General features: G+C 46.7%; 1 protein-coding gene across 1 annotated transcript in view; it reads left to right on the top strand.

Annotated features, from left to right (window-relative positions):
- The first annotated feature begins 10,633 nt into the window (after positions 1-10,633).
- Positions 10,634-17,659, top strand: part of LOC138262392 (vomeronasal type-2 receptor 26-like) — a 34,489-nt gene continuing 27,463 nt past the window's right edge. The window contains exon 1 of the mRNA XM_069212293.1: positions 10,634-10,850. Coding sequence (XP_069068394.1) covers positions 10,634-10,850 — 217 coding nt within the window. The remainder of the gene's footprint in view (positions 10,851-17,659) is intronic.

The following is a 17,659-nucleotide window of genomic DNA, read 5'->3' as shown; positions in this document are numbered from 1 at the left end:
GGGACAAATGCCAGGACCACATCCACACATGCGACCCAGACACAACTAGCACAACCACTACACATACAGGTCACTCACACACAAACCAAAGCAGGCAAGACCTAAACAGCCATGTGGAAAGAAAGGCAGGACAAATAAGTGACCATGGAACCAACAGCTGGTTGGCCCAGATATATTAAAAATATAAATATGGCAAGAAATAAATAACTATGTACAATGCAAAAATGGCACTTCTGTGTGCCCCTACATGACTCCTGACTGCAATATGAACTCCACAGGGAAGGGCATCAAGGGGGCAGGCAGGCACCTCAGGGATTAGGGTGGTGGAGGGGGGCGGGCTTGGGTTTGGGATGGGGTTAATTGGGCTTGGGGGGCATAGGGCGAGCTTTAGGGGAGGGCTAGGAACACTTGGGAGGGGTCGACTTTTTGGCAGGGGGCGGGTCATGAGTACTAGCATGGGGGCAGGGGAGGACTTGGAGGTGGAAGGGCTGGACTTGGGGAGGAACACAGACCATTTGGGGGCAGTCTGTGCAGGTAGTGGATGTTGTTTGTGTGCATGCCGGTGGTGGGTCTTGTGGTGCTAGTGTTTCTCAGCTGTAGCCCTGGATGTTGAGGTGGGTGCATGCTTGTCTGTCTGTATGCTTTGGCTGGGTTTGGGAAGAAGGGTTTGGGATTGGGAAGAGGTAGGTGGAGGGGGGATGGGAGACAAAGGGTGACTGGCTGCCGTCAATGTGGAGGCCAGAGCCTGAAAGGATCTCTGTAGGCCAATCAGTGCACCTCCAAGAACGCGGAACCCATTGCTCTGCTGGACTTGAGCTGCCAGTCCCTTGATGGCATTCGCGATGGTGGACTGACCCACAGAAATGGACCTCAGGAGGTCATTAGCCTCCTCACTGAGGGCAGCAGGACTGACTGGGGCAAAGATGGTGCTGGGGTGGTCCCAGAAGGGTCCACCGCCACCAAGGAGTGTCCACTGGAGGAGGAGTCCGAAGATGAATGGTGAAGATCCGGTTTCCCCCGTGACACTCCCATTGCCCTTCGTGCGATGAGGTCCCTCGCTGTTGCTGGTAGCAGCACTCCGGGTCTCGTGGCTTGCAACAGCCCTAATCGCCTGTGCCCAGTCACCTTCACCTGCTGATGCTGATGCACACAATTAGAGAGAGAGAGGGAGGGAGATAGAGTGAGAAGAAGAGAGAGGGTTAACATATACCTCACATACACACATTTAGAGTTGCACATCTGTAGGAATACATCTCCTGGCTATCTCTGGTGACAATACACATCCTACATCATGTCACAACATGTCACTACTACCCACCCCTGCATGGCAAGCCACACACCCACATCTAAATCCAAGTAAGTCAGCATGACTGGAGTCATCCACATGATCACCACCAAAGCCATGTTTGCATACACATCATGCCCTGGCTGAAGTATAAATGACTACCAGAATCCTATTAATACCGCTCCATATTCCTATCACCTATTGGAAGTGCTGGTGACTGGACAAAACACATCAGGCCTTTACAGTTACAACACCTGATCAGTCCATGTCCTTTGTAAAGTTCTATGATAGTGAAGACTACTCCACTCACACACCACACAGCACCTGCCTGACACATAACATGGCTGAACTAACAATATATACAGAAAAAACAATAGTGAACTGATAACTGATGTAGACACCTCAAGTTGGACACCCACACAGTTAACATCTGATGTGTAGAATACATGTCAGGGGCACAGGCATGTGATAGGTTTGACACAATCACAGAGGAATATCTGCAGAAAATAAACACATATATAACACTACTATTCTTACAACTAAGTGCATCTACAGTGGCCCGATGGCACACACTACACATCCATACACAATCACTGAGTGCAGTGTAACAAGTGATGAACTTCAGGAACACATATATGCCAACATGGACCACTTACAATTCCACTAGACATGCAGTTTCAATAGTTGGACTTTACAACATTATAACACCACCATCACTCACACCATTCCAGACATGTAATAACCTGTACCTAAGTCCAGACAACACACATGCCAGACTGAAAAGACATGTAAGCATTATGCACACAAGGAACAACAAGACTGCTATAGCACTAACAACAGATCCTACAACTACATAGGGTAGCTACAGGAAAGAAAAAATAACAAATATTTCACTTCAACATCTCATGAGTCATACAATACTGAATCCTGTCCAAATCACCCACTTCAGCTAGGTCAAGGGTATCAGTCACTGTCCCACTCCATTAGATGTGCCCCCAAGTAACCATTGAGACATGATGGAGGCTGCAGCTAAACAATGTTGTCAAAGGTCAGGTCTGCCTAGGCACTTACCACCTTTAGTACTATCCCATGGGGTTCAAGGTCATATCCCAACAAGTCTAGCAAATTGAAATGCATGATGATTGCAATCATACCAAATCAAACACACACATTATTAATCCTACTGTTGCAGCCTCACATACCCCATTGATAGAAGATGAACATAATATGGAAATACAACTACCAAGTCATAAGTTAAATCCTATACAGGCCAATGTCTGTGGTGGAACTGGAATGTCTGCCTCAAATGGATTCAATACCAGTACCAGTACTTGATGTCTATAGTCCCTGTGCAAAATGAGTCACCCAGTTGCAAATTCAGGTGAGCAATACAGAAGGGAATGGACTTTCACCTTAGAGCCACTAATGCTCAAATGCTGATGGACAGACCAGGTCATATGCAATGGGTAGGGTGAAACATAAGCTCACATCAATAGAAAAGGCAGGATGGAGTCACACATGTTCCAATGTAATTTGACCTTCTCCGCATGTAGACATGGAAATGTCTTGATACAGGATATGTACATCCACTGACAGCAAACCATGAGGACACATCTACAACTAATAGTCAGGCCGGGTGGGTGCTACCCATGTCCACTAGTCTACATACATGTTGCACAAACTACATTGTCAAAGAAGCTACAGTGAGACACCTAACACCATACAACCAGAGCCAAGTCCCAGGATACAGTCAGCACTCACCCCCTTGTGGCTGCTGTGCTGCCCTCAAATGCCCATTAACCTCAGCGTAGGCCACTGCCAAAATGTGGGCCATTAGGGGGGTCAGGGTCCGATGGGCACCCCTCCCTCATTGGTAGGACATCACTAGCTGGGCCACTGCAGTCTCCTGGGCCCAGGGTCTCAGGTCCTCTCACCGCTTGCGACAATCGGTGCTCTGCCAGCTGTGGACCCCCAGGGTCCGCACTTGCTTGGCGATGGCACTCCAGATCCCTTTCTTCCGATGGGTGTTCACCTGCATGGATGACACATACAGAAGCAGAAAGTCATATACACTGGCACTATACCAACAGCAGTGGGCAATACACATCTGTCTCAGCTAGGTCCCACACATTCCCATCCTCACACACCTACATTTTATGCCCTCTGCATGCATATACTTCCTCACCAGTTCACTTGCACGATTCACTGTCACACGCAACCACTATCACACATGACTATAGCATTGGACTCACCTGCTCCTCTACTGCCCCATATAGCTATTCATATAGGGGTAGGACCTCCTCCACAAGCTTCTCCAGCTCTTGTGGGGTGAGGACTGGGGCCCTATCATCTGCAGGATGTGGCACAATGGCTCCTAGAGACAGTACACAGCAGCTCAGGCTAGCAACAGTGTCCGGAGTCAAGTGAGCAAGGCTGCAGAAAATGGCGGTCATGGCCACCACGCACAGGACCATCACCGACTGTGGTCATCGCCATTGGCTCCAGTCTGCCACAAGCAGCAATGTTAACCAATGACAAGTTGCACAGCAGTTGCGAATGCCTACCGCCATGACAACATCCACAGGTGGACTTAAGTCATTTCCAACTGTCCCCTTCAGCAGGACAGGCGGCTTCCATTTCGTGCACCTATAAATGATGGATGTCCAAAATAAGTGCACCATACACATAATCTCCCAAAGGGCAGCGTAAGCCTATGCTGTGGCATCATGGTAAAGCAAAAAATTGTGACAGTCATGACACAATAATGTGATGTGGCATTATATATGATGATGGCCATGTTCAGATACTTGGAAGCACACAGGCGATTACACTATATTGGTATAGTCCATTACGTATCATTTGATCAGTGCAGGACAGCTCAGTCTGCCACATATTGTACATTACACATGACATTTGTCCTATACGACTTACATGTACGGCAATGTGCCTCAAACATGGTGTCCAAAACATTTCAGCATGGCCGTTATAGTGTATGTCAGCAGTGCTACGCATGCCCTACAGTGTTAGGTGTATGTTATTTTAACATGTTCTACTACCATGTGTCAACTGCTTTACTCAATGTACGTTCTCTCCTCTCAACCTAGGTATCCTGCCATGAGGAGAATGAGACAACCACCAGTGTACCGTCCACTAGTTGACCTTGTAACCATGGAGGACAGGCATGTCATCCAGAACTATCATCTAAATCTTCATACCATCATGGATCTATGTACATATTTGGACCCAGATCTCTTGCCAGTCATACACTATCCCTATTGCATCCCTCCCACAGTACAAGTCTTGTCAGTGCTACGTTCTCTTGCCATAGGTTTCTTTCAGAATATAATGGGCTTAACTGCAGGAATGTCTCAGCCCATGTTCTGTCTGGTGTTTAAGGATGTACTGTGTGCTTTGTAAGCACCTGGATAGTTACATCAGGTTCCCCCAACATGCGGACTTGGCCTATGTGAAGGCAGACTTTTATGTTATGGTACACATTCCTCATGTGGTAGGGGCCATTGATGGGACTCATATAGCCATGGTCCCTCCCGGTGCCAATGAACAAGTGTATAGGAACAGAAAGAACTATCACTCCATGAATGTTCGGGTGATGTGTCTGGCAGACCAATACATCTCGCAAGTCACAGCCAAGTATCCTGGATCTGTGCATGACTCCTACATTTTGAGGAACAGCAATGTCCCACACATGATGGCACGACTATACACAGAGAGGACCTGGCTCCTTGGTATGTATGCATTATAAGGGGTTTCACTATTATGGCACCTGTCATCACTATCTGCCCTGTCGCTGTGCCTGTAATTTCACTGGTCCTGAATGTGTGCACACAGGTGACTCTGGCTATCCTAACCTTCCTTGGCTTTTGACACCAGTGAGGTATCCTGCCATGGAAGGGGAACTCCATTTCAGTGAGGCCCACGGGAGGACAAGACGTGTAACTGAAAGAACATTTTGCCTCCTGAAGGCCAGATTCAGGTGCCTGGACCTATCTAGAGGTGCTCTCCTCTACTCGCCCCAAAAGGTATACCAGATAATTGTTGCCTGCTGCATGCTCCACATTCTAGCCCTGAGACGTCAGATAATATTGCTAGCTGATTAGGGTGAGGCAGCTGGCCCAGTAGCTGGAAATGCTGAAATGGTAAGTGATGAGGAGGCAGAGGAGGAAGGTGCAGCTAACACTAGGACTGAGCTAATCAATCAGTACTTCCAGTCACATACAGGTATGTTGAGTGGAGTTTTCATGTTTTGTATGTCCACAATCTTTAGTGACAATTGTCCTCCTAACTTGGTTCATCAGTGGGGTGTTATGTGGTCCTATCCCAATGTGTGACATGTGGGAGCTGACTGATAGAATGTAAGGTGTACAGTAAAAGTGTTTCAGCTCTAACAAGTGTTTTCACTGCAGTGTCCTACATTCACATCTCAAATGGACAGACCAGTATAGAGGTATGTTGGTTGCATTCTCCTGTTCTCATGTCATTCCACCTTCTGACTGTGGTATCTTACTCAGTGCCTCTGATACCTGTGGTTTGAGGCATTCATTGTCATTAGCCATTAGTAACCGACAGCAGAAAAGTTGTTTGAACATGACAGTTGGCAGGTAAAGTAATTAGTGTGTATAATCTGTGACTGGAGATGTATACATAGTATCTGTGGGCCCCTGCTTAGGAGGTATGCTGGAGTAGGCACGACATCTGTGACCTGCATATGTGGAATGTGGGGCATCATGCCTTCCTTCCTGATGGTACTCTCTGTCATGGTATTTTTGCAGGTTGGAATACTGACTATATTCGCGTGTGGCCCAGGATTTATACCTCTCTGACATCTGTCCTGAGACATATCTGTTTCACTGTGTCTCCTGCTGAGGAAGCCTCCCTCTGCTGTCCATTACACTGCCTATTGGATGTAGGGGGCATTACCAGACCTCATTTGTAATACATGACATTAGTTGATGTTTAATTACAGACACATATACAGTTGCTGTGTTCCATGGTGTTTATTGTGCATATCATGATATTGTACGGCAAAACAAAGGTGCATACACTGCCCATCAGGTGATGAGTGATGTCATGGTAGATGGAATCAGCAGTTGGTTGCACAGGTCCAGTATCCATGTTCCTTTGAAAAATGGAGTAATGTCACTGAACAGTCAACAGGGTGTCTCAGTGGCACACAAGGGAGACATATCAGGAGAGGTTCACTTCCTGGCAGTGGGTTTTGTCTTGGCATCTGCTCCAGCGGGATGTCTGGGTGGATGTCCACATTTGCGTTGGGGTTCTTCAGCTACAGAGGAAGGGGTGCCCGAGACATGTGGTTCCCTTGGCAGGGCCTCCATTCCACTAGCTGCCACTGGTGTAGATGGCTCAAATGTTAGGTTGCTAGCAGAAGGGGCCTGCTGGTGGGTGGAGGAAGCACACAGGGGGGTGTTGATGCCCCTAAGCACCCATGCAATGGAGGCCATGGTGGCACTGTGGGCCTGCCACTGCTGCATGACCTCCTGGTGGTATTCCCTCTGCAGGCTTTGGTTTTCCCCCAACTCGGTGATAATGTGGCCCATCCTGTCCCGGGATTGTTGGTAAGTTCCCAGAAATTTGGGAGATGGTTTCCTGTCAATGCAGTCCCTTGGGGCTCCCTGCTCTGGCCCACAGCCCCCCTCCCATGCCCCCTGCCCCAACGTGCCTGTACCCCTGGCATGGTGTGCCCACTCCCAGTGTCTGCAGGATCCTCCTTGTCTGGAGTGTCATGGGTCAACTCAGGTCCCTGTACTGTGGGGCACACAACAGTTTGAACAGTCCTTGGGACACAGGTTTGTAGATGAAGGGTTGTCTGTGATGTTGATGCCACAGGGTTGGGGGGATTATGTGGGAAGGGTGAGGCAGGGACTCGTAGACTGACCAGGTGTCCCAGATGGGCAAGGTAGGCCGTCAATATCCAGACGTGTTGTCCTCACTGGGGCCTTCATCCTGAGGGGGGCTGGCAGTCTCTGGTGTCCTCTCCATGGTGGCACTGGTAGGGGTACCTGTGGATGAAGTGAGAGACAGAGTTACATATATGAAGTGTGCATGGGTATCTGTTTATGAGATGCATACAGTGGCTTAACATGATTCCCAGCAATGACAATGAAAGATGCTGCACAGCATACCATTGGTGGTAGATAATAGCCTAGGACATGTGTACCATACTCCATGTTGGTTGGTGTCAATCAGATTTGGTAACTATAGCTCTGTGGGTGTATTCGAGTACCTACTGATAGTTCACATGACTGTTCAGCACTGTTACCTAGTAACTAATTAAGCTTGCTTGATGTTGCACAAAATGGCTGGACATTGCAGCATGATGTCCCAGTGGGAGGAGAGTGTGTCGGTATGCAAGATTAAATGTCCTGTCTTGCATGTTGTGCATGACCATGGAGTCTGCCATCTTACATTCCATACCATGGTGAGTCCATTTCAGGGTTGGAGATATGGATAAGTGGGCATTTGGATTAGTCAGAGCTGTACCTGTGTTTAACCTTGTTTGCCATTGTGGTGTGCCATTGCATTGTTGTTATTGCCATATAGTGGTCCTCAGTTGTACCATCTAGTTGGTGTAGCCAATAGCCATACATGCATGGGATGTGAGGTGATGTGCATATTCCAAGTTTTCACGTAGATGGGCTAGTACATTGTGGGAATCGTAGCAATGGTATTTGCTGATGCTATCCATGCCTTTGGACAGGGCTGTGTGGGAAGTTGGGCTGGGTGGAGGTGTGGCATGCAGGAGGAGGCATTAGGTGAATAGGTAAGAGGTGTAGTGAGACATGCAATGAATTGGGGAGTTACTGGGTGGTGAGAAAGCATGCAGGACACGACAATTGTGTGACATGGAAGTTGTGGGTACTTGTGAATGGCAATCTGGTGTTGTGATGCCATGAAACGTACCTTCACCTGTAGGTCATTCCACCTCTTCCTGATGTCCTCCCTTGTGCGTGGATGGCTGCCTACTGAGTTGACCCTATCGATTATTCTCTGCCACAACTAGATTTTCCTGGCAATCGAGGTTTGCTGGACCTGTGCTCCAAACATTTGTGGCACTAACCTGGCAATTTCATCCAACATGACACTCAACTCATTGTCCATGAATTGTGGGTGCTTTTGAGGGGACATGGTAGTGGTTGTGTTGAGGGTGGGAGGTGTTTTGTGTGTAAGGGTGCAATATTGGGTGATTGAAGGGGTTGTAGGTGGTGTGTTGTGAGTGTTGGACGCTTGTGGTGTTTGTGTGCTCATTATGTGTGTATTGTGTTGGTAGTGCAGTTGTTTGGTGTGTGTGAGTGAGATGTGTGTGTGTGTGTGCCTACAGAGTATAGGTGGTATATTAGTGTATTTGCCTGTTCTCGGTATCTCTATATGTGGTATTAGTTACAAAGGATTGTGGGGCGTGTGAGGGGGTGTTATATAGTAAGGTGAGTAGGTGTGTCTGGTGTGTGTATGTGTGTCAGATTTGGGGTATTCACACTGTCCAATGTGGTGTTATGTTCCAATAGGAGTTTGTACTGAACACAGCGGTTCAGACAGCCAATGGTTTGCTGCAATGGAAGAACCGCTGTGGTGATTTGTGGCTCGTAATTTTGTGGGTAGAATTGTGTCAGGCTGGTGGTGCTGGTGGTAGAACACCATCCTTCCCACCCTCCTGTGTCCGGGCGGAGTAGGAATTTTGACTGTTTTTGGTGTCCTTCACAGTGTGACTCTTAATACGGCAGTCGGATTACCGCCAACATGGCTGTCTTTTGGCGGCCGCCACCACAGTGGTCTTGCCAAATGACTGCCAAATTCGTAATGAAGCCCTTAGTATTGAAGTAAAATGTGCTATTCAATGTTATTGGTAAATGCTTGTGATGCCAATTTCCACATCCAATGAGTGAAATAGTTCTCGTTCTCATTTTATTTACTTTTGTGACTTTACTGAAACAAATAATGTGATTATTTTCATAGGCAACTGTACTATTTTCTTGGCTAAGATCATCTATACTAAAAATACCACTATTTTTGTTGTGTCTGGACATATTTCTTTAGTTGAACAAATATATGAAAACCGTTTGCTTCAACTCTACTGGCGGAGATGACATTTACTTTGATGAAACTGGCAGTCTTCCAAGCCAATTCGAAATTTTGAACTTTGTTGCTTCACAAGGTGAAACATTCAGTTACAACAAAGTTGGATATTCTTTTTCAGCCGGTGGGATTCAAGACATCTTCCTAGGAGAAAGCAATATCTCCTGGAACCCTTACTTCACAGAGGTACCTTTAGATAATTCAATAACATGATTATAAAGTAATTTTATTTGTCCAGTATGATTGTCAAACTAAAAATCATTGTACAAATTATGTATTTTACATTTCTGAAATGTCTGAATTATTTTGGCACATTTCTGCCTACTGGCCGCACCAGAAGCATATGTTAAAAACAATGACTGGAAAAGTCAGAGTTCGGGTTTAATGTGATAAACAAACATGCATGCAGAAATGATTGTTCAATGCAATATCCTTTAAAGTCACTGGTTTTGACCGTGATTGCTATTGGTACTGATGGTGTGGTATTGGTGGAGCTGAGTTTGAGGCTTGTATTGCATTGGTGGTGGTGCTGATGGTAGCAGTAGTGGTTGTATTATTGGTAGTACTAGTGGGGGCGTGGCTAACTGTGCGCCAAGATGGCTACTCCTGGCTCAACCTCTGACATATATGAAGCGGCTGAGCCTGGAGGCCCCAGAGTCGGCGGGTGGGGTTCTTGTACAACGGCAGAGCACAAACACCTGCAGGACCAGATGCAGATCAGGTGAGGTGGTTGCATGGATGGGATCTCTGCAATATGGCTGCTGCTGTCCAGGAGTGATGAGAGATGTAGTACGCAGGCAGACCCCTGCTAACCTAAAGTTCTTGCTTTGGAGGGATGCTTGAGGTGATTGCCTCCACACCATCTGACTGTGTTCCTCCCACGAGAGCAGAGCAATCAGGGGACAAGCTAGATCTTATTTTACAGGAAATTCAGGACTCCAGAGTAATAATGGAACAGAGACTTGGCGCTATTACCACGGACCTAAATCTGCTGAAAGATGACCAGCATAAATTGGCGGACAGAGTCAAATCGACGGAGCAAGTGCTAGCTACCTTGCTGTCAGCACAGTCAGAGTACAACTCAATGTTGACACAACTGCGCAACAAGTGGAACAACTCCAGGACCGTGCCGAAGATACCGAAGGCAGAGCGTGCAGAAATAACATCCGTATTGTTGGCCTTTCAGAAGGCACCGAGGTAGATCGCCCCACTCAGTTCGTTGAGATCTGGCTACAGTCGATGGTGCCGCTGGAGGGCCTATCTGCCCTGCTCACTGTGAAGCAGGCGCACCTTGTGCCGGCCAAGAGAACTGTTCAAGGGGCCCCACTGTGGCCAATAGTGGGAAAAATACTGAACCACAGGGACAGAGACCAGCTGCTCCGGGCATGGAAACGCGCGCCGCTCATGGTCCTGGCTCCAGAGTATCTCTCTATTCAGACTATTCAGACTACGCGATGTCAGTACAACGCCCCTGGGCTTTCTTCCAGGAAGTAAAAAGACACCTCAGAGCACACTGCCTTGTATATGCACTGATTTTTCCAGCAAAATTGAAAGTAATACATGAATGACGTTCTAATTTCTTTGATTTCCCAACAGCAGCCAGAGAATGGCTAGCTCAAAATTTCCAGGGAACACAGAGTGACCAACAACATGAGTTTGCATCATAGAAATCAAACCGTCGGGCTCGGCACGCCCGCCGTAAACAGGACGCCGCAAACGGCAGAGAAGGAGGTCCATCCCCACAACAGGTATGTCAACTGGAAGCCATTCAACTTGCTACTACTCTACGGGATCCCCGCCATAGGTCCAGCACAGAGTCATCCCTGGCTGGGGACTCAGACTCTGAAACTGAGAGCAGCGTAGCATTACTACCAACTATTGCGCCCCAGACTGCTAATGAACTTTGAAAGACCAAAGGGCTGCCCTTATCGTTTCCTCGGCTCCACTTCAGAGAACCTGGCAATGACGCTGGAGAGAACCTCCATCCCACGGCACTGTAACCCAGACCGCTACACCGATTCCTATTTGAAGACATAATGGTTGTTAGCCAGCATTACATTTGCACTTCACCATCTACGTGTGATATCCTTGTATTATTAGCTTGAAGTTGGGAAATACTATTTGGGTAACTTATTACATGTGAGACCTGGGTCCTGACCTTTATTATGTGATATGATTGCCTTGCAGATATATAGATTGGAATATGAACCACTACACCTTACTAGCGAAAGCCTTGCTATCTTCATGTTTATACAGTTTTGTTGTATTTGTTGCACTGGTCGAGCACATTTTTCCACGCTGGACCATGTATTGGGTAGGGTTGTTGATTGCTATTATTACGCTTCTGTCACCACTAACGCAGTAACATCATGGGGATGAAATTTCTCGACATTCACTACATTAATCGCATTTGCCACAATCACTAAATCATACAATATAATTACTTGGAATATTATGGGACTGGGGTCACTCCATAAACGACACAGGGTGCTGGCGCATTTGCACAGTTGCCACGCTCACCTGGCCTTCATACAAAAAACCCACCTTACTACACCAGAAGACCTAAAACTGCAACGAAGATGGAAGGGACAATTGTTCCATACCTCTTTCTCAGCATATGCACAGGGAGCAACCTTATGGATAACGGCAGGGATTCCGTTTTCAGTCCAAGATACAAAGATTGACACACAGGATTGATATGTAGTACTCAGGGGACTCCAGTATGGAAAACAGATAGTACTAGGATGTTTTTATGCTCCGAACCAAGAACAAGATGCTTTTTACGCATGCTTATCCACCATGTTATCGGACTGGGCTTACCTTCCATGGGTGCTGGGTGGGGACTCGAATGGGGTACTTGAACGTTCTCCTTGACCGTTCACACCCACCCCTCCAAGTGCTGCACTGGTTCACCAGGCCAGAGCATTGTGACAACAGGTTGAGAGTTGGGACCTAGTGGATGTATGGCAGAGCCATAATGGGGACGTGAAGGAATATTCCTTTTACTCCTACCCGCATATGCTCCATTCTTACTTATACCGATTCCTGTGCACTTCCAGCCTGCAGTCCCACATAACCCATGCTACATATTTAGGCAAGACATTATCTGATCATAACCCGCTCGAGATCCAACTCGCCTGGAACGGGTACCCACCCCGATACCAACATGGCGCCTACAGCCCACATTCTGAGAAGACACGGTCTATAGGGACACACTAGCTACTACTATAGACACATTCTTTTCAGAAAACACAGACACTGCCCCCTCCCCACTGATCGAGTGGGAGGCCCTTAAAGTCGCAATATGGGGGTCCTCCATTTCTAGGCAGGTGGGAGCAAAGGTGGAAATTCCAAAGGACCTCATACACCTAGAAAATAATCTGGGTGCCTTGGAACAAGAGGCAACCCTAGATGACACCAAGGCAGCGCAATTACAAACAGCACAGATACGCCACGCAGAACTCCTAGAGCGCTTGCGTGTTGTGGATTACAGATTTTATACCCAAAGGGCACATGCAGAAGCGGACAAACTTGGCACCCTTACTGCCAAACAAATCTGTTCACAGCACTTTCCCACACCTATATTAATGATACAAACTCCACAGTTGGGAATAGTAAATAATCAGACTAGCATCAACGACGCCTTCTGTCAATACTATATTGACCTGTGTGCCGCGCCTCCGCCTGTAGACCACAACACCATACACGTTTCTGCACCAACATCCGCTTCCGCAGGTGACAGTAGTAGAGAGAGGCGCTGCAAGCTCCAATCGTGATCACTGAGATCAGCGAGGCACTGAAGGTGATGGGCAGTAATAAGACCCCTGGGTCTGATGGATTGCCGGTAGAATTTTATGCCACATGCGCCAATCGCCTGCGCCCCCACCTAGAGAAGTTATATAATAGGTCTCTCAAAGAAGGAATGCTTGCGGCCGCAACTCGAGAAGCAGTGGTGACTTTGCTGCTTAAACTGGATAGATCTCCTACACAGATGTCCTCTTATACATCCCTGTCTATATTAAATACAGAATATAAGCTCCTTAGTAAAGTGTTAGCGTGCAGACTCCTCCCACTTCTTCCGTGGCTAGTACACACGGACCAATGTGGATTCGTTCCACGCCGCAGTACATTGATGAATATCCTCCGCCTATTTCAGTTGATAGATGAGACGAAACAACAATATCCGCATGCTGGCTGCATTTCCTTAGATATGGGACAAGCATTCGACACTCTCAGCTGGAACTAGATGTTGGCCTCACTGGAGGCCTATGGCATACCCCCAGATGTTATACGGTGGGTGAAGCTCTTATACAGGGCTCTGACTGCTAGGGTCAAGACGGGTGCGCATAGCTCCGACTCTTACCCCATATACTGTGGAACTAGACAGGGTTGTCCTCTGTCCCCCCTTTTATTGGTATTGGCGTTAGAACCCTTGGCACAAAACCCACACCACAGCGTAAGTGATTGGGGAGTTGTGCTCAATCCCACTACCCACGCTTTCTCCTTAAACGCAGATGATATGATACTGTATTATAGGGATTAGCGGCAGGGCACAGAGAGAGCAGCGCAGATTTTTTCTCGATTTGCACTTCTATCAGGGCTTCAAATTAATCCCAATAAAACCAATGCATAGTCCTTCCGGGGCACCTATCCGGAACCTTCGGTTCGATTTGGACCCATGAGCATTGCAATAGCACCTGTATCCTTCAATTATCTTGTTATTTGCATATACCGTGACCAAGCGGATTCACTAGAAGGTAATTTAAGCTGGACGATTACATCGCTCCGGTCCCAAGTCGATTTCTGGATCACTCTACCCCTTCTGGTGGCAGGAAGGGTAGCCCTGGCAAAAATGGTACTGCTGCCCCGTGTCTTATACCATTTTGTGAACCTGCCGCTCATGGTTTCACCTGGTATATTTTGAACAATGAACTCCTTACTGATTGATTTAATATGGGGGAAGGGTTGCCGTCACGTCGGCCTGTGGAAATCACAGTTACCCCCATACATGGGTGGCCTGGGAGCCCCAGACTTCAAAGCCTACTGTATAGCGGGCCAACTCCAATGGCTGTCGTACTGGCTAGCTGGTCATGATCTGGAAGAGATAAATTGTACAGTTGTGATGTGGAAGAAAGGCTTCATTCATCGTTTGCGTTGTCCTTGGTTTGCAAAATTACCCCCGGGACTACCTTGCTCTAGCATACGGTGTTGGCTTACTGGAAACTAGCTACACGTTACACAGCCTCATCAACCCCCTATGCACACAACATACCACTGTGCAGGCTCCCTGCCCCCTCAGGAATTATCATGGCGATAATGCCCAGAGTTTGGGAACAGCAGAGACCATTTACACTAGGGGACTTGTTTGAAGATGGCACGTTAATGACGCACTCGGCCTTTTGCAAGTACATGGCTTGTCTGAAACTTTCTTTTTAACCCATGCTAAAGTATTGACCTACGTACGCAATCATTGGGAATCACAGGGCACTGAACTAGTAACATACGAAGCCCTTCAGGCTCTTCATACAATGGGACACAGCAGGCATCTTAATAGATTGCTATACCGAGCACACCTCCACATGTCTTTGGATACGCTAAAAACGAAGTGGGCAACTGATATAGGTATAGACATTACTGCCAAAGGTTGGGCCTTCCTATTACAATATGGTAAAAAGTATCCGGCAACACTAGATTCAAACTGATAAAATTTTACCTTTTTCATCGAGCGTACCTCACTCCGCACAGGCTCAATATTATAAATCACACGACAACAGCGCAGTCTCCTCGGTGTCATACCGTTGACGCTGACCTTCTTCATATAATTTGGATGTGTCCGTCCCTCTCACAGTACGGGGCCACAATAGGACCCACTTTGATAGAGGTCACGGAGGAGACAGTGGAACGGATGCACTTTGATAGAGGTCACGGAGGAGACAGTGGAACGGATGCCTGCTTATTTCCTCCTGGGGCTACACCCTAAAACAAGAGGCTCTAAGATAACTTCAAGCTTCATGGACATGACTATGCTCTTGGCGAAACAGCAGCTGACAAGGCTCAGGAAGTCTCCCCATGCCCCATCCATTCCCTCATGGAGGGAAGAAGTATTACGCTGGAGCCAGGCTGAAAGTTTGGCACTCAGGAGAGAAGAATACAGAGGGATGAGACGAAAACCAAAATCCCTAGAGTGGGACACACAAGTGGAAGCATTTAGGGCACAGAATGAGACACAGGAATAACAGCAATGAGGCTAGCAGCGTCCCTAAAACAATACTGTGAGCAGAGAGAGAGTAAAAAGCCCGAGGTTTAGACAAATTTCGACCCAAGAGGTTCTCATTCTCACCTTCCCCACATATGATTCATAAAGGGTGGCATTGTTCTTAGGAAGACTACATATGTCGGCCCTACCTTCTAGGAGATGTACTCCCGAGAGGCTCACTGATACTTGCGACCTATATGGCTTTACTCATATGACTGATGACAGAAGCGGGCTGGGGTGGGGAGAGGGAGAGGAAGGGCCTCGTTCTTCACCAAAGTTCAATATTATAGAATGCTCAGACACACCTGAAGGTTTGAGAATTGGACCGCTTGTTCACATCTTTGTTAAGTACTTAATCTATACAATGTCTGTTGACCCATGCTAAGGTTGGAAACCAATAAAAAATGTTTTAATTTAAAAAAATCGGTGTGTCATTAACAGAACTGAAACTTTATTTCAAGATTGCAAGGATATTTTTCATTAAGCTCTACAAACTTACACTTTACTAAAAAAAAGAAAGCAGCGATATTTGTGGATGCTCATTTAGATTATAAAGCCTACACAGGCCTTAATCAACTTGTTCTTGGGTTGGGGTGTGGGGGGTGGGGGTTAAGAGGTTAGAACTCAAGTTATTCACAGGTAGTTTTCTAATTGCTTGCTTCTGTTTCATTTGAAATGAAATAAAGAGTCTTACGGGGACAACTTAGAACATGCCATTTATTTATTCTCCTGAGAGGGTGTGGGTTGGATATTTTATAGAAAGTAATTGGAACTCAAAATACAATAAAAGTCAATGTGGTTGACTGGGAATCAGGCAGCCTTGGATAGAGGGTAGTGGTATGAAGGACCCATGGAAGGGTTTACAGTTCGTCCTAGTTAATCTTTGCACTTGAAACTTTATTTCAAAGATCTAAAGTCATCGGCAGAGCAAAGCTGGAAGCTGAGGACCAATAAGGCTCCACAAACCAGATATCTCTATTACACGGAATTATGATTGCCTTGAACTTCACACTGAAAAACTCTGAGTGGGACAAATCAGGAAACTGCATCTATCAACACTTCTTCATCAAAAACATTGGCAGGCATTTAGAAAAGGTTCTGTACCTTTTTCCTTGGCAATTCCAAATCTCTTCAAAATTTTGGAAAAAGTCTCACAACTGTGATTGGATGTGGTCTCTTGCGCTATCTGATTTTACTACATTGTAACCCAGTTCTCACAAGGTTCCTTATTGTAAATACAGTCCTTCTGTGCTTTGTGTTGCCATTCCCCAGAATGGTACCTCAAAGCTTTCCTTAGCTTTTTGCCTTTTTCTCCATCCAAACTCTGACCAAGGGCATCCTACTTATACCTCCAGAGGATCAGAGGAAAAACCCCAGTCCTGCTTCACTCTTTTCTCACACCGAAGCAGTGAATAGTTACTCTGAATCTGTAATGGTTCTTCCTAGACTCTCATTGTCAGGCAAACACAGCCTGGGTATCTGCTAAACTGATTGGAAGGCCTATTGAGTCAGAATCCTTTGAAACTGCATATCTGGCCTGCAGGCCAGACCAGTAACCTTTTGTCCAAGCTGTTTGCCTGAGCGAACAGTGTGGATACATTTTGCCCGCCCGCGCCTATTCCAGCTTCATCACATGGGACTAGTTGGCTCAAAAACGCAGAAGGTGGTAAAAAAGAAGTAGAAGAGACAATGGATGTCACCATCTCTCTCATCTTCTCTTTGGACTCCGTCACACTTGTTTTGGCACAAGCCCTTAATGCTGTCCAATACCAATGGACTGCTTCACAGAGATATAGACAACTATATCACAGTAATCACACACACATAGTTCCCAACATTCAACATTAGCACCTGCTGGAGTCAACCACTTAACAAAGGTAGAAGCATCAAACATTAAATACAGCAAAAGAACATGGGGCATTTGAAACAAAAAGAAAACCTGGGCCGAGGTCTGTCTCACACTCAATACCTCTTGCACCACATTTTCTTCATTCAGTATCTCCATTTTA

This window comes from Pleurodeles waltl, chromosome 10 (assembly GCF_031143425.1).
Source record: "Pleurodeles waltl isolate 20211129_DDA chromosome 10, aPleWal1.hap1.20221129, whole genome shotgun sequence".
Taxonomy (NCBI): Eukaryota; Metazoa; Chordata; class Amphibia; order Caudata; family Salamandridae; genus Pleurodeles; species Pleurodeles waltl.
The sequence above is the reverse complement of the archived record's forward strand: the minus strand, read 5'-3'. Positions and strand labels throughout refer to the sequence as shown.